Here is a 23,700-nt window from a genome sequence, read left to right on the forward strand (position 1 = left end):
CTCCCGGGATGGTTTTGGGCACGGATCGCTCCCGGAGCGGCTCTGGGCACGGGGCACTCCCGGAGCCGGTTCTGCGCACGGGAGCCTTCAAAGCAAGGCACAGCTGGTACTAAAGCCTGGTGTTTGTTCTGCTGCAAATCCCGGGCTCTTAATTAAAAGTCAAAGCCAGATCAAGGGAAGGAAGAGTCACTTCAGAGAAGCCTCCGAAGGGGCTGCGGAGAACTGAGGAACGTGCCGGCAATTAACGGGTAATTAACGGGCAATTAACGGCACCTCGGGATGCTCCTGCCACTGTCAGCCCTGCTCCCCAGCCCCTCAGAGGTCCTGCCGAAGCCCAGGAGTGCCTGGAAAATGCTGCAGCAGGAGGGAACGTTTGGAGACCCCGAGCTGACCCCTGGCAAGGCCCCGGGAGCCGATCCTGGGCGGGGAGAGCTCACCCAGGGCACGGAGCGAGCACCTGGGGAAGGGGGGCTGCGGGTGGGAGACCACCGGGAGAGCTCCAGGGCGGGATGGGAGAGGTGAATCTAAACATCTGAAATCGCAGGCTCCTGCCCTAACCCCTCTCCGGTCCTCGGGCCACCTGGTCACTGGACAGGTCAGGGGGCTCTGCAATTAGGCAGCAAACCAAGCAGGATTTTCAGAGCCTGGAATGAGGCACTGCAGGCTGAGAATCAGGAATCTGATTTATTCCTTTCCCCTGAAACTGTCCAGTAACTCCCAGGCAGTGCCCAAGGCCAGGTTGGAGCAGCCTGGGACAGTGGGAGGTGTCCCTGCCATGGCAGGGCTGGCACTGGGTGGGCTCTAAGGTCCCTTCCAACCGAACCCATTCCAGGGTTCCATGATCATTGAGGCACCCTCTACCAAAACCCCCCAGTTTCACATCTCAGCTCCTCTGGAAGCCTTGAAATCCTGCAAACAAGTGAGCAGAAAAAGTGACTTTCCAGCTGGTGAAGTTCCAGGCAGGATCCTTTTCATTATTCACTCCCTCTCATTGATTACAGAACTTATCAGGATTTCAAGCCCTGACAAGGAAAATGCTTTTAAGTGGTTTCAGCTCTGTAACCAAATGAGCAATGCAGCAGGAATGGATGCCAGGGGAGGGGATCTGGGATTGAAATGCTGCACACAAACACTGATAAGCCACAGCAGGTTCCAGAAGCAGGGCTGTGCACACGCACAGCAGGAGGAAAACCTGCAGCAGTGAAGAGATCTGGGAGAGGAGCCCAAGCAAAACGCACCTGGAAAAACACAAGAGCAATGTAACAGTGTCCAAACACGAAAACAGTAAAGGTTTTCAAATCTCAATAGAATTTCCAAGAACAAGGATGCTTCCCTGTGCTGGAACAGCCGCTCAGCTGGGTATTAAACATCAGCTGTGCACAGAAAATCCAGATGCGGAGCCAAATGTAACTGCTCACCCCAAACGTGTCTGAATTTATACACTGGGAGCGTGCTGTCCTTCACCAAAGCACAGGCTGAGTTACCTCCTAAAGAGATTCCACTGCAATTAGAATTTGAACCCAAATCTGAAGCAGCAAAGAACCTGCAGAGCAAATGTTATGATTATGAAATGTTATGAAATGTTGTGGACCAAATATTCTTCAGACTTCAAAGAAAGCAGCAAATATCCAAATTAATAGGCCTGGCTGAACAGTGTTCCCTCCAGTTTGTGTCACCCTCCTGCTGCTGCAGTGAGCAGCAAATCAGGCCCAAAGTCCATTTTCAGGCAGGAATAAACCAAAGGTGATGGGCACAATTTTAATTCCAACTTCAACGTTATTGTGGGGAACATTTCCCCCTCCAAGGCTGAGCTGAAGAAGTCAGGCAGAACGTTTTACCACAGGCTCCAGGAACAGCTCCTGTATATGGGAGTATAGGAATTCAATTATTAATTACTCTGCAGGAGAAGGGAAGCTCCCAAAAGGCACCGAGCTCCTCCAGATGAAAGCAGCAGGAGCAGTGCTGTGGGTGCCTCTGGGGAAGGGGCAGGAGAGAACCCCCAGCCCAGACCTCGGGACATCCTGGGGGTCCCACGGAGGGAAGGCTGCAGAACCAACCTAAAAACGGGTGCAGCAAGAAACCATGAGCCCCTCTGTGCTGTCAGAGCAAAATCAGGGAAAGCAAAACCAAACCCCATCTGCACCATTTCTGCTCCTCTTTGGAACTGCACCATTTCTGCTCCTCTTTGGAACTGCACCATTTCTGCTCCTCTTTGGAACTGCACCATTTCTGCTCCTCTTTGAGAACTGCACCATTTCTGATCATAGAGAACTGCACCATTTCTGCTCCTCTTTGGAACTGCACCATTTCTGATCCTCTTTGAGAGCTGCACCATTTCTGCTCCTCTTTGAGAACTGCACCATTTCTGATCAGAGAGAACTGCACCATTTCTGGTCATTGAGAACTGCACCATTTCTGCTCCTCTTTGAGAACTGCACCATTTCTGGACCTCAAATCCCACCCAGTGATCTCTGTTTGTCTTTGAGAACTGCACCATTTCTGCTCCTCTTTGAGAACTGCACCATTTCTGTTCCTGTTTGGAACTGCACCATTTCTGGTCATTGAGAACTGCACCATTTCTGATCATTGAGAACTGCACCATTTCTGTTCCTGTTTGAGAACTGCACCATTTCTGTTTGTCTTTGGGGATCTGCAGGAGCCACACAACCCCACGATTTGCTTCAGCAGTGAAGCTGCTGGCACCTGGGACACTCGAACACAACATGATTTCAGGAGAACACACTTCTGTCCCACGGGTCTGCCACGAGTGCCTTGGGGTGTCAGGAGAAGGATGAAACACAAAAGCAGTTTATTGACATGAGCATTTTTTGCCTCCAAAGGATCTATTTGAAGGTGATGACAATCAGTTTAACCCCCCCTTCCTACTCGAGGCTCGAGTGCTCATCATCCTGATTCCTGAGAGACGGAGCAGCCGGGCCAGCTCCAGGCACATCCTCACAGGAGAGCAGCTGCAACAAAGGCAGGGAAAAAAGCTCCAAACCCAGAGTGCTGAGAACAGAGAGGAAGAATCCCACTTGTTCCATCTCTTTCAGATGCCAGCAGTGAGATGCAGGTTTGAGAACTGCTGCTCTCCCTCCTTCATCTCGGCGCAGGCGGCGTTAACGCGCGGAGAGGAGAGCAGAGACGTGCCTGTTCCCAGTGCCTCTCCTTCAGCTCATCCCTCTGCACTCATTGTTATCACCACACAACAGAGGGGATGTTTTAGGAGGAAGAAATAGTATCTCTAGGACGATTTTTATGGCATATAATTCACACAGACAGACATCAAAATCCCACTCCATCGGTGCTCGCGCGAGATGAGTTCAGAGACTGCTTCAGCTCCTGAAGAATTAAACACACTTTCAAAGGGTCTCACACAATAGTGCTGCTGAGAACCTGGTGATAGTCATCATTAACAAGAGATTTAATTTAAAGATTGTGGAATGCTCACGGTATCAAACACACAGCTCTTATTTGCACAAGGTGGGATTCGGCAGCTGGGGAAGGGCTGGCAGGAATATATCAGTGTTCATCCAGCCCCAGCACCATCACAGAGCCCTGCCTGGGGACAGGACAGCCCCAGCCCACCCTGCACAGACACATCCCTGCACACAGGGCTCTGCAAACAGCCTCCCTGACAGCACAGCCCCTGAGGGCTCTGAGGGCTCCTCCACACAAACTCTGTATGTGAAAACAGCTGAGAACCAGGGCTCGAGAGCACCCACAACATGCCAGGGTAAATATTGTAACATGGAGGAGCAGAGGATGACAAGGAGGCCTCTGTGCAGTGAAATCCCTGCACTGTCACCTGACAAAGCCCTCCAGGACCCAGTAACAGCTCTGCAGGGACAGAATCCCCCAGCCCAGCCTCAGCCACCAGATCTCATTAGAGCCAAAGGCCTTCATCTCAGCACCACCCAGCAATGCCCATGGCATTTCCTGGGGAAAGCAGACCAGCTTTTAAATTTCTCTGCTCACCACAAAGCATTGGATAATGCTCCAACCCAAACCCTCCACACTGCTCTGGGCCAGGATCTGTGTCCAGGAGTGCTGAGCTGCTCCCTGGCACCCAAACTCCCCCCACACCCCTCTGGGTGGGAGCTTTCATCAATTCTCAGTCAAACAAATCCTGCCATGAACTGGTTTCCCCTGATGACAACTGAAGGCAATCCTCCCCCAGGACCCACTCCAACTGCTGGGAGATCTGCAGGGCTGGGATGGCCACCAGGTGACACCAGCTGTGGCTTCTGTGTCACAGAGGCACATTGTGCCCAACACTTCTCCAGGCTGTTCTAATCATGGAATCCTGGAATGGTTGGGTTGGAAGGGACCTCAAATCCCACCCAGTGACAGCCCTGCCATGGCAGGGACACCTCCCACTGTCCCAGGTGCTCCAGCCCCAGTGTCCAGCCTGGCCTTGGGCACTGCCAGGGATCCAGGGGCAACCCCAGCTGCTCTGGGCACCTGTGCCAGGGCTGCCCACCCTGCCAGGGAACAATTCCTTCCTAAATTGTTCCATTCTCCATCTAAAACAAAGCAACACCTCCAGCCGCCCTTCACTCAAACAAAAGCACTCCTGGTCCCCCATTCCAGAGCAGGAGGAGGGGAAGGAAGAGTTCAGTAATTACCTGTGCATTTCCTGTCCGTGTCCTCCTTCTTGGAGCCAGTGATGGTCAGCTTGCAGTTGAAGTTCTCCTCCCAGTACTCTGCAAACCACACGTTCCTCCTGTTGTTCTCCAGGGTGCGAGAGGTGAAATAGGTGTCAAAGCCTGCAGGAGGAGAGGGCAGGGCTGAGTCCTGGCTGCTCTGCACTGGGAGCTGCAGCCTGGCACAGACACTGCCCCCGTGCCCCCCTCAGTGCCCAGCACACGGCTCTGTCCCTGCCAGGTCATTGTGGGAACAGAGAAAATCCATGTATCCTCACCAGCTGCATCCTGCAGGAAAATGACTCTAACTGCCAGGTACAAAACTGGGCAAGACAAACACACAACAGATCAATATTAAAAGAAGTTATAAGGAAAAAAGCATGGATTAGAGATGTACCAATTCAAGTGAAATAAATTACATGGTGCAGCTGATATTGGGCTGAGCTTGTCACTAATTTTGTTCTTGGCCTGCCCAGACTTCCAGAGGAGGCATCTCCATCTCAGCAGCACCTCTGTGCACACAGAGCCCGCTGGAGCCAGCAGCAGCCTTCCACAACAGCCATGCCCTGTTCCTGTCCCACCACACTCTGGCTGTTCCCTGGCAAACAAGGTTTGCATGAGCACAAATACAGCAGCGCACGTCTGTGTGCTCACACAAAGCCTTTGGTGGCTTCTCGTGTCTTTTCTGCCTGTGCAGCTGGCAGCAGCTGTGCCCACTCACTGCTCAGACAGAGCAGTGGCACAGCCACGAGCTCCTGGCACAGAGCAGGGCAGCTTTGTGCTCTGGAGTGCCATGAACGGGCGATGCTGCTCCACCCTGCAGCCCTGCCCCAGCTCCTGGCACCCCAAACCCTGCTGTCCTTCCACAGCCCTGCCCCAGCTCCTGGCACCCCAAACCCTGCTGTCCTTCCACAGCTCCTGGCACCCCAAACCCTGCTGTCCTTCCACAGCTCCTGGCACCCCAAACCCTGCTGTTCCCAAGCCAGCTTCCACTGGCATCCCACAGTCCTGCTGGCAGGAGGGGCTGCAGATACACCTTCCGTGGAAAGGGGAACCTGCCTGGCACTGCAGCCAAGGATTTCCCTGCTGCAATAGGTGGGGAGAGCCAGGCAGGCTGGCACAGCCAGGATGGAGCAGAGGCTGAGGAAAACCATCTGGCACGGTGAAATTAGCACGACAACCCTTCCACCAGGGATAAAAATAGCACAAAGCCAGCTGTTTTCAAATTGGAAAGGAGCTGGGAACGGGGTCAGGCCCTGTTCTCCCTGCTCTGTGTGCCAGTGACCCAGCTCTAACCTGTGCTGTCCCAGGCTGAGTCTGCTGCTCTCCACACATCCCCAGCTCCGAAGGCACAGCCCACACCATCTCCAAAGACCAGCAGAAACATCAGCACTGAGGCCTTCCAGAAACAGCCTGAAAGCTAATTCACATTTTAGCTCAGCCTCACCAGCAAATGAGGCAGTTTATCAAAAGCAAAAGTAGGTCCCTGGTCCAAGAGAGGCAGCAGGAGGGTGCCAAGCCCAGAGTACACCCCCGGCCTGAAGGACTGCAAGCAGCCCATGGGAAAATGCAAGAAAACCACCAAGTGGGCTGGGAGAAAGCCTCAGGGCTGGGCTGCAGCTTTGCTGAGCCCCTGGGTGCACTCTGTGAGCTCCACTGACTTCCCAGCCCTGACTGGGGGCTGCAGCTTGAAACGAAACCTCCCCAGAACGAAATGGATCCAAGTGCAGGAAAGAGAGATCCTGGGGTGGCAGAGCCCCCCATCTCTCCCTGCTCTGTTTTCCTGAGGCAGGGATTCACCTGGGCCTGCCACAGACTGAGTAAATAATTGGTTAAAACTCCTGGGACACCTGGTGTAAATAATTAGTGATTCAGGAACATTCTGTGCAGTCTCTGGAAGGGCCAGGACTATTTCTCTACCCAAACTCTTCTGTAATTCTATGCTCACTATTTAGAGGTTTAAATTTCCTTAGGAAAATATTCAGAAAACAGCCAGGTTTTAGGGACACACAACCAAAACTTTTTCCTGTAACGCTGTGTATTTTGGTTTTCCTCCTAATTAAAAGAGCATTTCAAAGGGGATAGCCAGTCCTAGGATCTACAACATCCATATGGCTGGGAGAGAGCACCAATAAACCCTCCCCACGTGCCAAGCTCCCTGACCTCTGGGGAAAGTGCTCTATAACTTAATAATGTAAAATCAATGAGTCCTGATAAAACTGTAATAGAATTCCATATGAATTACTCTGAACCTTTACAGATTTAATAACAAATAATAACATTCCCATTGATTGGTTTAAGGATCCCTCTGCATTCACAGGCAGGAATATGGATCCCTATTAGAAAGGGAACATTTGTTACCATTCTTTCCCATTGACTGGGACAAGTGGGTGGGTGACAGTGGGACGGGCTCAGGGCTGGACAAAGCCCTGGGCATCTCTCCCTCCTGCAGGGCAGCTCCTGGGAATGCTGCTCCTGGAGCCAAGGTCCTGGAGAGCCCCTCCCAGAGCACCCCTGGACACTGCCCCCCTTCCCAGCCTGGAACAGGAATGTGGGATGGGTTGGGCTGGAAGGACCCTAAATCCCACCCAGTGCCACCCCTGCCATGGCAGGGACACCTCGCACTGTCCCAGGCTGCTCCAGCCCTGTCCAGCCTGGCCTGGGACACTGCCAGGGATTATTGCACCAGCCAGGACTGTTCCCACAGGGCTGTCCTGCAGGTCCATCTGTGCCAGTGGAAATCTCAAATGCTTCTCTCATTTTAGACCCTTTTGGAATGAGCCTGACCCGTAACACTCAGGTGAACAAGGCAAACATTCCAACCTCACACCTGGGCCTGTGCTTGGCCTTTCTGACCTGAAAACAGGCAGACAGCTCACACACACAGAGCTGAACTGAGACTGCTGGGCTCAGGGGCTCGGGGGATTCGATGACCCAGCAAAAAACGCTGGATGCTTAAATGCAGAAGCAGAAAAAATCCCTTCTCACCCCTGCTCGTGACCAAGCACTGCACTGGTGTGACAAGATTTAGTGATTCCCCAACATTCTCCATATTTCATACTTTAGCAAATTACTTTTTCAGCAAATACCTCTAAGAGATATAAATAGTTCTTTTATGAGATTTTCCAAATTACAATGAATCTCTTATTACTTCAAATCACTGTGATTTGATTAAATCATTATTTTTACACATAGAAAGATGATACTACCTAAAGGGTTCATTTATTTTCCACCACGGGATAAACACAGACATGAACTCCATTGTGATGAGACAGAGGAAGAAAAGGGGGAGCTGGAGCGGGGAGTGGGGGAAAGGGACAGGATCCCAAACCCTGGGGAGGAGCTGGGCAAGTCCAGCTGAGGGACAGGTACAGCAGCACCAGGAATGCTCTCAGAGCCCCTCGACTGCCAGCCAGGAGATAAACCCTGCTGAGCCCACCCCAAAGCCCAAGGATGGATTTCTGAGTGACCCCTGCCTCCCTGCAATGCCATCTCCTGCCTGCGTATGGCTCAGCTCCCTCCAGGGCTGGGAACTGTCCTTGCTCGGGAGGCCAAGGGAGGCTGGGGCTCTGCCAGGGGCACCTCGGGGACTGAGGGGGCTGGATCTGTCACCAGGAGGGTCAGGGGCACACCAGGGACAGGGACAGGGGAGCCTGGCAGCAGGGTTTGTCACCAGGAGTGAGGGGCACACCAGGGCTGAGGGGGCTGGATCTGTCACCAGGTGACCAGGGGTCAAGGGCACACCAGGGACAGGGGAGCCTGGCAGCAGGGTTTGTCACCAGGAGTGAGAGGCACACCAGGGACAGGGGAGCCTGGCAGCAGGGTTTGTCACCAGGAGTGTCAGGAGCACACCAGGGACAGGAGAGCCTGGCAGCAGGGTTTGTCACCAGGAGTGTCAGCAGCACACCAGGGACAGGGATGGGCTGCAGGAAAAGGCAGGTTACCCAGCAAAAGCAGATTTTCCCCTGTGAAATCCAGGTGGAGTCGGGGATCCAGGGCTGGGCTGGCAGCAGCAGCAGGCAAGGGAAGCTCCCAGCACCCCCAGCAAGGGCAGCAGGGGTGGCTGTGGGTCCCACGTGCCACCAGCACAGCAGGAGTTCAGAGGGGACTTGTGTCACCTCTGCTTGGCCACTGCACCAGCACACGTGCAAACCGTCCCCGCCATGTGTCACAAGGGACTTCAGGGGCTCAGGGCTTATTTAATAAGGAAAATCATTAAGCCTAATTAAACCACAAAATGATTGACCCAGTGCATTTGCCATGTGCCTTGAGTACTCTCATTGTCAGCCAGGTGAGAGCAAATCCAACATATTGACCCAATTCCGCTGGAGCAGGGATGTGATCAGTTTATGATATTTTTACTCTTCTGTTTAGTCCCAAGGATGTCCACACTACTGACAGCCAGTTATTTACCCACACAGTAAATCATCACCTGCTATAATTATTGATGCCAAATGAGCTGAAAGCAGCTACTCAAACACTTTTCCAATTTTCCTAGCATTTAACCCAAAGCAGTTTCATTTACTGGCATTAAATCTGGGATAAAAGCATTAGGTGGGGAATGACAGCATCAATTTTAGGACTGCAAGTCTCTCTGCAGATTTTATGCTGCTGCCCAGCCACACACTATGAGGTGGTGTTAAGACAGTCCACAGATATTTTTTTGACCTTTTTGCTCGGTAAAAAGGCCATAAAATAAATGATTTCATTAACTTCCATCATGCCATGAAAGTGCTTTGCAGCTGTTTTCTTTTTCAATAATTGCAGATTATAACTGTGCAGAAGGGTTCTTTAGGTGGTGGCACATTTGACTTTTTATATCCATGGCATAAATCACGTACAGAGGGAATTCCATTCAGCGCAGACCTGGGATTTTGAGCTGTTCTCTTGGGGAAACAGGCAGATATTGGCTGAATGTCCTTTTTACCACGGTATGAATGACACAGCTGCAGGGAGATCCTCAGCCAGGGCTGGGTGGGGCAGCCCTGGCAGGAAAGGTTCATTCCCAGGCTGTTATTATTCATTATCCTACATCCCACAGCCCTGAGCACCTCTCACTCCCGTGTGCACAACACCAGCAGCACAAGGCCTGCTGTTTCCATTCCCAGGGCACAGCCTGGGCACAGCCCCAGCCGGGCTCTGCTGCTGCCCTGGGCTCCTGGGCAGCCTCCCTGGCCATGAGCCCAAAGGACAGACCCAAACCCAGAGCTGCCACACGCTCTGAGAGCTCCAGGCCCCCAAACCACCCAGATTCTGCATTTCTAGCCCAGGGGACCTTCCCAGGCTGGCACAGGTGTGAAATCACCTGGGCTGGTTGCACAGCTCAGCTGAACACTCCACCTCTCCCTCCAAGGGCTCCTGCTGCAGGAATGAACAATGAATGAACAGTTCCTGGGAGCTGCAGGAATGAACAGTTCCTGGGAGCTGCAGGAATGAACAATGAATGAACAGTTCCTGGGAGCTGCAGGAATGAACAATGAATGAACAGTTCCTGGGAGCTGCAGGGAGCAGAGTGCCAGCCAAGGGACAGTCACTGCCCAGCCCAGAGCAAGGGCTGCCTGCTGCAACCATGGGCACCACAGCCACACCAGGAAGCTCCAGCAACACCTCCTGCAGCAGAATCCTGCCAGGAATTCCTCCTTTCCCGCTGCCCACTTTCTGGAAATGGGCAATTTCTTTTGCCAGGACCTTTATCTGTGAATAAATCCTTTTCCTCACAGCTGAAGATGAGCTGAAAGCTGTTTAGCAAATAACAGAGCAGCTGTGGCTGCCCCTGGATCCCTGGCAGTGCCCAAGGCCAGGCTGGACACTGGGGCTGGAGCAGCCTGGGACAGTGGGAGGTGTCCCTGCCATGGCAGGGTGGCACTGGGTGGGCTTTAAGGTCCCTCCGAAGCCACTGGATGTTTCTTCCCACCAGTTTCCCAAGTTGCAGCTTCCCTGTCTTTTACCAGAAGCTGCTCCACAGATGGCCTGCTCCATTTTAATAATGCAGAGCAGCAAAAGCCAAGATGCAGGAGGTCAAAATGCAGAACATGAGAGTGCTTTCCTCCCTGCTCAGCAGCCACTGACAAAACACTCGAGCCTCTCCTTAAAAGCAGTTAAACTCCAGTCACTCACTGAATAATTTAAATCAGGGTGAAAATACAGAAATCCCTCTGTGCTGGGATGCTGAGACTGCAGCAACTCCTGGAGACGCTCAACAGGTTAAAACTGTAATAAAGAATTATAATAAAACTAAAATGCAAGGGGCTGCTCTGCCCTTCCCACCCAGAGCTGGTTTCCTCCTGTCCCTGTCCCTCCCTGCAGTGTTTCCATGTCAACAGCAGCAAGTGCAGAGTGCCCAGCTCTGTGCAGCCTGGCCCGGGAGTGAAAGCACAGCCAGCTGCACTGCTGGCATGGGGACACTGCTGGGGACACTGCTGGGGACACGAGAGCTCTGCCCAGGCTGCCTCAGGGTGCCTGTCCTGGGCAGCAGGGCACAGCTGGCACAGGGGCTCAGCCAGACCCTGCAGGCACTGCCAGCTCACTGCACATTCCCTGCAGGCAGGCGTGCCCAAGGAAATGGAAAGGGACCCCTGTGAAATCGAGGTGGAGTTGCAAGATAATTTGTATTCCCCTCTTTTCATACCAACACATTAACCAAATACATTATTTCCATAATGAGGAGATGAACATCTGTGTGGCTTCCCAAAATTTCAAGTGGCAATACTCGAGACAAGTATTCCCTCTTTGGGACTGACACATCAGCATTTCAAATAACTGCCACAACTAAAAATACCATTGAAATTCCAAGGAGGTCAAAGACAGTTCAGGTGTGGTTTAGATTTCAGGTTTTTTAGGTAAAGCAAGCCAATTTGATTCCATGAAATTAAATCACTGCAGTGTTGGACTAAATCATTTGTACTTGGGCCTGGGTGAGTGGGGTGCTCAGTGCCAGCCTTGCCAGGAGGGGGAAAGACAAACACCTGAGGCAGGGTGTGTCACCAAAAACAACTGAAGGAGGGCTGTGTCACCGAGGACACCTGAAGCAGGCTGTGTCACTGAGGACACCTGAGGCAGGGTGTGTCACTGAGAACACCTGAAGGAGGCTGTGTCACCAGGAACACCTGAAGCAGGGTGTGTCACAGGACACCTGAAGCAGGTGTGTCACCAGGATCACCAGAAGCAGGTGTGTCACAGGACACCAGAAGCAGGTGTGTCACCAGGAACACCTGAGGCAGGTGTGTCACCAGGAACACCTGAAGCAGGGTGTGTCACAGGACACCTGAAGCAGGTGTGTCACAGGACACCTGAAGCAGGTGTGTCACCAGGAACACCTGAAGCAGGTGTGTCACTGGAAGCTGCTGTGACAGAGCCCAAAGCTCTGGGTCAGGCCCCCATGGCAGCAGAGCAGCCCCAGCTCTGGTGGCTTCACCTCCTCCTGGCTTTGGGACAGTAAACCTGCCCAAAGCCCCCGAAAAACCAACTGATCCCATTAGATCTGGAATATTCTTTGGAAAGTCATGCTCTGGGAAGCAGTAATTAAACAGAGAAGCAGAAAACAAAAGGTGAAAAGGAGGGGAAGGATTTCTGCTTCACACCTGGACTCGACCCCTGACTTGCCCAGGGGCTGAGGGCTGCTGGGCACAGGTGGGCACTGTGGGCAGCCAGAGGAAAGAACCTGGAGAGGGAATCAGCAGTGAAAGCCTGCAGGGAGCTCAGGGAGGTGGCACTGAGGGGACCAGCCCAGTGTCACCCCCTGCCCAGCCAGAGGAGCTGGGGCTGTACCTGAGCCATGCAGGTGCTATGGGCACCGTGGCAGCACAACACGGGCTCTAATTAGGCCTCATCATTATCCACAAGCAATTACACCATCCTCCTTCCAGCAGCAATAATCAGTCTGAGGCCCCTGAGTCGCTGCCTTCCCAGCAGATTTGGCAGAATTACCTTTGGAAGGTGGCACGGACCAGGAGCAGCCCCTGCTGAGCCCCACGGAGCTGGGAGTGCCCTCCCAGAGGGGTTTCCTGGCCTTTTTCCTGCTGCACTGTTCCACTCTGCATGGATCTGGATCTGCTGGAGACACAGGGTTGTGTTTGGGCAGCCCATGGATCTGGATCTGCTGGAGACACAGGGCTGTGTTTGGGCAGCCCATGGATCTGGATCTGCTGCAGAGCTGTGTTTGTGCTTGCCATGGATCTGGATCTGCTGGAGACACAGGGCTGTGTTTGGGCAGCCCATGGATCTGGATCTGCTGGAGACACAGGGCTGTGTCTGAGCCCCAGCCACGGATCTGGATCTGCTGGAGACACAGGGCTGTGTCTGAGCCCCAGCCATGGATCTGGATCTGCTGGAGACACAGGGCTGTGTTTGGGCAGCCCATGGATCTGGATCTGCTGGAGACACAGGGTTGTGTTTGGGCAGCCCATGGATCTGCTGGAGACACAGGGCTGTGTTTGGGCAGCCAGGAAGGGCTGAGGGCAGCACATCATTCCCAAGGAACATTCCAGGGAAAAAAGAACCCTGAGCTCCTTCCCTCTGGCACTCAGGGGCTGTGAGGGTAAAACTCTTCAGAGCCCTAAACAAGGAGGGAGTTTCATCTTCATTTGCTTAAGTCAATACTCTTTCATTGTTTTTTCCAAAGTTCATATTGCCCAGATAAAAAAGGAGCAAACCAGCTCTTGTTGGAAATGAACACAAAATGGGATTCACATCTTTTTGGAAGACAAACAACTGAAGATTCCAGGGACAGTTTTGCTGGCTTGCAGCGCTTGCAGCTTTTAATTTTTTAATACACAGGCTCATCCCTGTGCTGGATTTGAGCAATCCCTCAACATTCTCCTCCAGAGCTTCACAGACTCCAGCCTCAGCCCCATGCCCAGCCTCTGGAACTGACCCATGAATCTGAAATCTATCTGAATCCCACTGCTCAGCTGCAGCAATTCTGAGCTCAGACAGTAAAGACTGCTTTTCTCCACATCAGCAAAGCTTCTGCCAGACTTTCTAAATAATTCAGACCAAATCTCTGTCCTATCCTCTGTGTCTCTCCTCCAGCTGCTCCCCTCCCTGGGAGCTGGGGTCCATGCAGACAGAGCACACTCCTGAGGAAGGGCAGGAGGAGCCTTCCCGAGGAAAACCCGAGAGGAAAGCCCCGAGCTGTGCAGTGCTCAGTGCAGCAGTGCCACAGCTGGAACTGCCCAGCCCAACAAACCCTGCACAGCAAAGGGCAGGACCGGGGGGAGGAAGAGCTGAGCACATCCCTCACAATTTCTGGGGCTCAGGATGAGGCTTGGGAATCTCCTCTGGTGTCAGCAGGGCCCAGCTCAGAGCACCAAGGAGCAGGGCACAGCATCCTGCTGCCACAGCTGCTCTGTGAACTGACAAACAAATGAATAAATACATCCAACCTCCTCTTTGTCCTCTGAAAGCCTCTCCAAGCCTTTCGTGCCCCCTGTACCTGGCTGGGCTGGCACTGGAGCCTGTTCCCACCTTGCCAAGGAGTGATTCCTCTTTCATGTGCACTTCTCTGGCTCACTGTCTACTGCAATTATGCAAATAAAATGCAACTTCATCCTTTCAGCATAATTACATCAAACACAATCAGGCTATATTAAGACTGACTTAAGATGAATGAATTCAGTTCATCTAATGATTTCCTAAATCCCCCCCATGGGACTGTGGCAAAGAAAATTCTGTCCCAAGAGTGGCATCAAGTACCAAGACAAATAACTGTGGATCTGGGGCCTGATCCTACAAAAAGCCAAACACTTCAGGCCCCCTCTGGAGTCACAGGCTGCTGGGATATCCCCAGTGCCAGGGAAGCAGGAACATCAGCTGGTACCTGTGTGCAGAGCTGTCAAACCCCAGCACACCTGCACCTCACACCTGGAATTTGAACTGAAGCCACCGCTGGGGGTGAAGAATAATTTGAAAGATGCCTTTTTTTTTTCTGTCCAGTGAGGGTTTCAGTTTATTGACCCGTGTGAGGAGCAGCTCTGCAGACAAACCCTGCTGCTCCAAGAGCGCCGTGCACCCCTGAGCTCGCAGGCACATCCCCTCCCTTGCAGCTGGAGGCTCCTGGCTGGGCAGCCACACAGGATTCCCTTTCCTGTGCCAGAGGCAGGGTCAAGATTCAGGTCAAGGCACACGAGCTGCAGTGCCCTCTCTGCTTCCAGCAAGGTTTCTTAGGAACCTTCTTCCAACATATCCCAAATACCACTCCAGACAGCGATAAAAGGAAAGGGGAAAAGAGAAGAGGTGATTTTGAGGAGTAAAACAAGAGCAAGCCCCTCATTCCTGACTCTAACACAGAGTTCATGACTCTAACACAGAGCTGTCAGTGAATGCAGAGGGAATTGAGCTGTGCCCTGCCCTGGAGCCCTGGGATGCTGCTTGGGAAGGAGCTGGGCTCTGCTCAGGCTCTGAGCTCAGCCTGCTCCTGCAGCCTGGTTCCTTCAGCCTGCAGGGAAAAACAAGGTGCTTTATTTTCTATTCTATGCCCTCACCAAAAGCTATGCATTGCTGAACTTTAGGTGTTCATTTCTGGATGATGAAAGAATGGCATTAAAATGTCCAATTCCTTTCTCTGGGTCTCGTGGCCAAACATCAGAATTCAACAATTCAAAGGGCAGGAAGGAAACCAGAACAACCTCCAGCAGCCTGGGCAGGAGGAAGGCAGCAATCCCAAGGGCTCAGGGCTTCCCTGGGCATGGAAACACCAAAGCCTGGGGGTTCCTGACACGTCCACTGGCTGTTCTCCTGGGGCAAGGGACAGAAACGGGATCAGCCTGCAAGGGAATGTGGGAGCTGAACTGCTCCAGCAGCCCTGGGATGAGCTCTGCTCCCTGAACCCCCCTCCAGCCCATGCCAGCAGGAGCTGGTGGCACATCCAGATGGCATTTGGGGACAGCTGGACGGGGCTGGGAAGGACAGGAACCAGCCTGAGCCCCTGGAGGGGCCAGGGAGCAGCAGGAGCCCTCTGCTCTGCACAGGGACCCTCACCCTGCCCCGCACAGCTCCCACCCTGCCCGAGGCTCTTCTCCCCAGGAAGGAGCACACAGCTCCCAAAGGAGTGTCTGCTCCTGAAGGACACCTCAGGCACAGAGATTTGCAAAATGTAATTCAGGCACCAAGGAATCCCCCAGCCTGTGTGGCCACGAGTGCAAAAGGCACCCAGGCTACGTCAGGCACTTCTCCACTGAACGAGGAGATACTTGCAGGCTCAATAAACACAATTTTTTTGCACATACACCAAATACACTGCTATTCCTACCTCTAACTTAACTGACTTTCTACACCTGAACTCTCCCACTCTGCCATCCTCAGTCACTGCGTCCAAAACCCCCTCGTGCCTCCCATGAGGGGTTTGTGTAACATAAAAGGAAAATATTTCAAAACAAACAAACGTGGGAAGTTTTTGTTTCTGTGTACTGTTGACAGAATTTTCGTTTCTGTGTCAGAAACCCTCAGGGATGAATACAGACAGTGTGAAAAGCTTATTAAAATATCCTGCTTTTCAGAAACAAACCACTTCATTGTCTGTCAACTTTCTGTATTTACGGAGAAATAACATCCAAGAGCGCCTCGGGGGGCTAGAAATGTAAAAGAATGAAGCAGATGATCTACCTGAGAGGAATAACCGATGAGCAGGGAGTGCAGGCACAGGAAAAATGCAAATATTTGGTTTTCCAGGGAGTGAAGACAGCAGAACCCATTTTAAAGTGGGCAGCGTGTTTGAGGACCGGGCCAGCAGGGGAGTTGGGTTTCTCTGCTCAGTGCCTCCCCTGGAAACGACTTTTCATCCCTGTCCCAGAGAACACAGACTGACCAGCCTCGCTGGTGCCCAGGGGAAGCCACGTGGATGCTGAAGCATCTTTACCCACAACAGGATCAACAAACTGAGGTCAGGTCAGACAACAAACACTTGAGAGCACAAAGGAAAGCTGAGAAAGAAAAGGGTTCAGCAAAACGAGCTTCCCTAAGTTTGCCATACATGCACATCTGTGGATATTTCTGAAGCACACAAGCAGTGTGGATAAATACAGCGCTTGATCTGAAATAAACATTCAGCTGAGTTTAAATGGAAACCACTGATGGAAAAATGAAGTTTTAGTCCTTCAGTAGAAAACTTCTCCCCTGTTTCAGAGAGCAGACCCGCGTGCCCGGGAGGCTCCCTCCTGAGTGCAGGTCCAGACCAGCTGGGCTTTCCTTCCCAGGGACAAAGCCCTGTCACACCCTCCCACCCTCTGAGACCAGGGCTGGCAGCTCCTCAGCTGGGAAACAGCCTCGGCTTTGCAGGTGAGAATGCAGGGAGACATCAGGAGCCGGGCCGCGTTCAGGTGCCGACAGCGTGCGTGCCGGGGGACAGCAGGAGCAGGGACAGGGACAGGGACAGGCTCTTACCCTCGATGGTGGCTCTCTTGGGCAGGATGGTGATGGCTCCCTCGGCCACGTCCTCCTGCTGCAGCAGCGGGCTCACCTTGGAGCCCCAGGTGTCCGAGCCCACCCACAGGAAATGTCCCACCTGATCCGCCCTCTTGGCAGCCGCCAGGACCTGCCTGTGGAGAGGAAAGTTTGGTTTGCAAAGGGGATCCACCGGCACCCGGAGCTGCTCCAGGGAAGGGGGGGACTCAGAGGTCTCCCCAGCCTCGCTGAGGCTGTGGTGAGGAGGAGCAGCACGTTCCTGACCCAGCAGAGCTCAGGGGCTGGGACACTCACTATCACTCTGGGCCAGAGAAGGGTGGGACTGGGTGGTCTCCAAAGGTCCTTCCCAACCCAAACCATCCCATGATCCATGCAGCACCAATGGGATTTCTCTTTAAATTCACCCTACATCCCACAACTGAATTATTGATTCCACTAAAACTTAGAGTTTTTCCATTGACTTTACTGAAACTTTTCCCTAAATTCTTTTTGTCTCGTTTTGTGGGACCAGGCCTCTCAGCAATTGATGAATCCATCACAATTTTAAGCTAATTTCAAATTCTGGAGCCAGAATATGCAAGCGAATAATGAAACATAAAATATTCTTTGTGTTATTTTATGAGCCCATTCCATGTGGTTTAACCTTGAGCATCCAAGTCACTTTATCACTATTAACTTTCATTTGCCATAAAATAGACTGAATTAATGAATTCCACCGAGTAGAAGGAGCTTGGAGAGGGGGGCGTGTTCGTAATTCCTCTGAGAGGAAAGGTCAGCTCTGCCACCCAACAGGAGCACGGAAAAGCTCCAGGAAAAGCTCCCAGAGCCTGGTCCCCGTTCTCCAGCACAGCCTGGGCACCCACGAGCCGGGCAGCAGCAGTGCCCGGTGCTTCCCCCCACTCCCAGCTCCACACGTGGCTCCAGCACAGCCTTTCCCTGGCTCCCCCTCCCCAGCAGAGCCCAGGCAGGGCCCAGCCCCACCTGATGTCCTCGTCGTGGGCGAAGATGACGATGGCCCTGGCGTTGGGGGTCTCCAGCAGCTGCCGGATGATCCTGTCGAAGTCGATGCTCTTGTCCTTGCGGTCCTGGGGGATCTTCAGGGACTGGGCGATGCAGAGCCCACCTGTGCCACAGAGCAGAGCACAAAGGCACCTTCAGGGGAGGGCAGGCAAATGTCAGAGAGCCCAGCAAAGGCAGTGGGGAAGGCACGGCCCAAAGGGAGCCCGGGAGGGGAGGAGGCTCCCCAGGAGCACTGCCCTTCCAGCATCCATGGCCAGATCCCGAGGGATCCACGCAATTCCTGCTCTGACAGCACAGCCTGCAGGGCTGGCAGGGTCAGGGACTACACACACTGTGCACAACCCACTGCAGAACAGCAAAACAAGCAAAGAAATGGGCAGGGGAAGGGTGAAAAGGAGAGGAATTGAAACAGGAAACAAGAGCAACGTGAACGAGCCTAAACTGATAACAAACCCCAAAAACAACGGGCTGAGAGGCAGAAAGGTATTGGGCAGGTTTATCTCACTGAAGGGCTGAGATTCTTTTTGATTTTACAACTTGAGGGCTACTGGGGGAAAATGCCTCCAGTGGAATGAGTTACCTGGCACAGGAACAGCCAAAGCTGAGATATTGGCTAAACCCACACTGGGCAAGAAAATCCCCGTTTGTTCAAGGGCCCACCACCAAACAGGATGGAGACACAAACTGTGAAGCCTCAAGGTAAAGTCTGTGAAAGGCACTTCTCATAAGCACCCAGGGAACACAGCAAGAGCATCAGCACAGCCACAGGTACCTTCAGCCAGACCAAAACCCACCCGCTCTCAGCACAGTTCCCACAGTACAGCTGTCTAGTCTGTTTTAGAAAAAAAAAGAATTTAAAAAACCCCCATCTCCACTGACATTCTGGTTGCTGCTGGCAGATGAAAACACAACTTTTGCCTTAATTATTTTGTTTCTCAGTAGTAATCACTTTCATCTTTTACAGCATCTTTGATACCAACCTGCTCACCACAGTGCACAGTGCGTTAATTAATAACGTATCAGAGCTCTTAATAAAAACCAGCAGTGGGGATGAGTTAATTAAAAGGCAGCAGGACAAGGGAGAGATTCACAGATAGGCTTTAAAACCCAGATTTGAAAGTCCTGGTAATTGAAGCACTGGAGAAGGTGCTGGAGGGTGAAGGACCTGGAGGAGGAGGAGGAGGAGGAGGAGGAGGCTCAAGCCCGGAGCATCCTCCTCCTCCCAGGGCAAAGCAAACCCCGAGAGAAGCACGGGACAGCTGGGAAAACCAAACTCCTGCTTGGAAATGGTGAGATGCAGCTCCTGTGCCCATCCCTGAGCCCCTCACAGAGCAGGGCAGCCTCGCTTCCCCTGATTTTTGACAGAGAGAAGCTGAGCTGCAGCTGCCTGAAGGCAAAGGGGTTCTGCTGCTCCAAAGGCTCCAAAGGGAAAACCTGTGTTTCAGAGGGAGAAATGAAACAGTGAACAGGAAGAGAATAAAGGAGAATAATAACCCCCCAAGTTTTTCTCTGACTCACATAAAACATTTCATTTTGTTTTGCAATGATCACAACCTGGACTTTCCGCAACTTTTTTTTCCCCTTTAAAAGCAAACACTACTGAGTTTTAAAAATGAACTTCATTTTAAATGAAGATTGAAAGTCTCACTGCCAGCGGGTTCAGAAATCTGAGCAGTTTTACATGCTCTTTCTATTTTCCCCAGTCAAAATTAGACAGAATGAACCCAAGGCCACAAGCAGTGTTCTCCAGCTCTCCCAAAATGTCCCACTTGGCAGGGATCCCACAGGCAGGGCGAGAGCTTTCCCAAAAGCAGCAGATGCCATGGTGCCCTGCTAGCCTTGGCACCACCTCTGCTCACAGGAGTTCAGGAGAAAAGGCAAGGAGGAATTAGGGATGAATGGCAAATATCAGTGTGCCCTTTGTCACCCCCTGGCACTCAGAGTGCACGGGCAGTTGGCTGTCTGCTGTCCAAAGGGCACAGTGGAGTAAATTCAGCTTTCACATCCTCATCCCACCTTCCACCACAACAGGAAACATGTGCACAGTTATTGAAACTGTCAGGTTAATTCACAGCACTTCTGAGGGAAAAACCTCCGAGGGAATTAGGCGGTAAAAACATGAAAGCTGCAAATTCAGGATCTTGTCACAGCACCCCTGCAGTAATTCATTACCCCTGGTGGCCTGGAGAAGTGACAAATGCTCCAAGCAGCACAAAGTGCCTGGCAAGGGATGAGAGCCTGGGAGCCACGGACAGCCCAGGACTGAGCAGGGGCTGCTCTGCCACGTCCAGAGCCCATCCAGGTCCCTGGGGGTGTCCAGGGCCAGGCTGGACCGGGCTTGGAGCAGCCTGGGGCAGTGGGAGCTGTCCCACCACGGCAGAGGTGGTCCAGGTCCCTGGGGGTCCAAGCAGGGCTTGGAGCAGCCTGGGGCACACCTGTCCCACCACGGCAGAGGTGTGCAACAAGAAGATCCTTAAGGTGCCTCCCAACCCAAACCATTATGGATGGGATTTGTGGATCCCACACTCTGGCTGCTGGGATAAAGGGTCCCTGCTCGGGGCCCACCCACCCACTGTGCAGTGAGAGGCACAGCACAAACCCTCCGGGGGATGAGCACATGATGGTTTTGTTTTCCCTGGGAATGCCAGTGCTGTGTCAGAGCCTGGCACAGAGGTCAGGGGGCAGCCAGAACCCAAACCAGCAGGGAGCACAGGGGCTGGGGACACAGCAGAGCCTGAGCTGTGCCCTGGCTGCTCCTGCGATCCCTGCCCCGTGCCCTGAGCCATGCCCTGCCATGCCAGGCTGCTCCTGCCATCCCTGCCCCGAGCCATGCCAGGCTGCTCCTGACTGTGCCCTGGCTGCTCCTGCCAGTCCTGAGCTGTGCCCTGAACCGTGCCCTGACTGCTCCTGCCAACCCTGAGCCGTGCCCTGACTGCTCCTGAGCCATGCCCTGCCATCCCTGCTCCATGCCAGGCTGCTCCTGCCATCCCTGCTCCGTGCTGTGCTCCGTGCCCTGAGCCATGCCCTGCCATGCCAGGCTGCTCCTGCCATCCCTGCTCCTTGCCCTGAGCCATGCCAGACTGCTCCTGCCGTCCCTGCTCCGTGCCCTGAGCCATGCCCTGCCATGCCAGGCTGCTCCTGCCGTCCCTGCCCCGTGCCCTGAGCCATGCCCTGCCATGCCAGGCTGCTCCTGCCATCCCTGCCCCATGCCCTGGCGGGCAGAGCCCCGGGCAGGGCTCCCTGCAGGCCCCAGCAGTGCAGGGGATCCCGGGGCTGGCAGGGCAGCGCTGCTCCAGCAGCCGTGGTTACCCATGGCTGGCCGCTGCTGCAACACCAACTGCTTTATTCTGCTGCCCTGAAATTCTCCAGGAGCTGTTTTTCTTATCACCACTTAACTGGATTATCAGGTAGCAAAAGGGACAATTTAACACTTTATCAGCTGGTTTATCTGCACAGATCCTTTTGGGGGGAATCACTTTTGGCAACACTGAAAACATCACGTCACAAAGTTATGTTGGTGCTGATGATTATTAAAAGGAACTCTCAATTAATTTGATTAATACGTTCCTTTAAAATCAGCAGCTGCCAGGAGCTGCCTCCTGGGTGTTTATCAGAGCTCTGGGAACAACAGGCAAAGCCCCTGGCCCAGCTCAGCTCCTCCTCCCTGGCAGCAATTCCAGGAGCTCCCTCACTGCACACCAGCACAGCAAACACCCAGCACGGGGATTTTAACCATGGAGTGTGGGCAGGGGTGAGAATAGCTCAGGTAAGTACAGATAGTACCAAGACTTTGTGAAGCAAACAATAAAAATTAAAACCAATAAAAATGAAAAGTCTCCAAGTGCAGGAGAGCTCTGATCCCTCAGAGACCCTGCCAGGGAGCTGCTGTGGCCCCACGATGCTCCAACAGGCAGGACCCCCACCACACAAGGAGAAATAAATCAAACACTTTAACTGGAGCTTGGGGGAGCCAAAGGAGGGGAATTAACCAGTGAAGAAATGAAATAAACCTCAAAGGCACACAGGATGTTTTTCCATTTCGTTGTACACTTTCTATCCCACTGCTGGGTTCTGGCATTTCCTGCCATTCCCTGCACATACAATTTAAGAGCTGCAAAGAATTTGACTTGTAAACCTCCTGTACTCTGAGACACCAGTGGCAGTGACGCTGAAAATGGAGTTTCGAGAAGTCAGGATCCTCCCCATGTGAAAACCTGGACAGCACAACTGAGGAGAGCTCCCTGATAAAGCAGAATCACATCCCAAAGAGCCAGAATGACAAAAGATCATTTTACAGTCCTGAAATGCAGCTGGGGCTGCCCCAAACTCCTCAGCAGGGACAGAGTTGTTCAAAGAACTGACACAAACCCACCAAATCCTCAAAGGCTGGAATCATCTGAGACTCACACGTGGCTCTGCTGCAGCAGCCACCTCCCAGGGAGGGGTTCAGGGCCAGGCTTTGCTTTATGTTTGACCAAAAACCAGAATGGACCCACGTTCCAGGACCTGCCACCAGCCTCACAAGAAACAATCAGACCTTCAGGAAGTGACTCGAGTGTAGGAACAGTTCCAGTCCATTCCCCAACCTGCAAATTCACAATAAAACAAGTGAACAAAGTGATCCTGGGTGTGCAATGATCCCTGTCCCACCACGGCACAAGGTGCCACCAGCGTGGGGGCTCACCAGGGGCTGCCCTGATGCCAGGGATTTATCCAAGGCATGAGGAAGGGGTGCAGAGCCCAGGGGATCTTCCCCAGCTCCAGCTCTGCCCCTTGCACCCCAAAGGAATTCCAGACTGTGGAAATGAGCTGAGGGACAGGAAAGCTCCTGCCAGTCCAGAAAGGGAAATAAACTGATTTATTCTGCCCCCCAGTGAAAGCAGAGCAAGGCACGTTCAGAGGGAGCTGGTGGGGCTGGTTCATCCTGCTGCCAGCCAAAACTCTGGGAAATGGAACATCCTGAGCACGGAGCACCAGCCTGCAGGGAAAATCCATGGAGAGGACAAAGCAGCACACAGCGTGCAGGACCCTCCAGAAAAAGGAGCTTCAATTAAACCATGGCTGGCAGAGAGGTCCAGAGGAGCCAGCTGGGCCCTGGTGTCCCAGTCAAAGTGCTGATGAGGCTCTGGGCTGGCTGGTTGTTTCCTCCCCAGAACAACTGATACCCTGCTCCCCAGGAACGCTCACCCTGGCCCTGCCAAGAGCTACAGAGTCCTTGCTTGTGGCACTAAAAGAAGTTTACAACTGCCCTGATCTGCAGATGGGCTCGGATTTAAAGTCCATTTCCATACTATGGTGATTCAATTGTAAAAATGGAAAGTGCACCAATAATAAAATTACATTAACACGTGGAATGACAACAATTTATCCAAGGAAAAGGATCCCTGTGGATACCCAACAGCTTTAACTTAGAAACTTTCTACACGCGAAGAAGCTACTGAATCACTTGGAAATTTCATTTTCACTAATTTTGTTTATTGTTTCATTTTTTCCCATTAGCCCTCATCATAATCCAACAACAGAACACCTAAACTAATATGGAAGACTAATATTTCTAGTATGTTATTCATTAATGCTTAATTCCATTGTGTCAGACCTTTGCTGCATATTTAATGACATTCCTGGTGTGTTTTAT

The 23,700-nt window shown here is 52.7% G+C and overlaps 1 protein-coding gene across 1 annotated transcript in view; it reads right to left on the reverse strand.

Annotated features, from left to right (window-relative positions):
• GRM7 (glutamate metabotropic receptor 7) overlaps positions 1-23,700 on the reverse strand; it is a 192,438-nt gene that overhangs the window by 63,925 nt on the left and 104,813 nt on the right. Inside the window, exons 3-5 of the mRNA XM_041425792.1 lie at positions 18,027-18,168; positions 17,025-17,179; positions 4,629-4,769 (exon numbers count right to left, since the gene is read on the reverse strand). Of these exons, the coding sequence (XP_041281726.1) occupies positions 4,629-4,769; positions 17,025-17,179; positions 18,027-18,168 (438 nt within the window). The remainder of the gene's footprint in view (positions 1-4,628; positions 4,770-17,024; positions 17,180-18,026; positions 18,169-23,700) is intronic.

The sequence above is a fragment of the Onychostruthus taczanowskii genome, unplaced genomic scaffold (assembly GCF_017590055.1).
Source record: "Onychostruthus taczanowskii isolate IOZ18803 unplaced genomic scaffold, ASM1759005v1 scaffold9, whole genome shotgun sequence".
Classification (NCBI taxonomy): Eukaryota; Metazoa; Chordata; class Aves; order Passeriformes; family Passeridae; genus Onychostruthus; species Onychostruthus taczanowskii.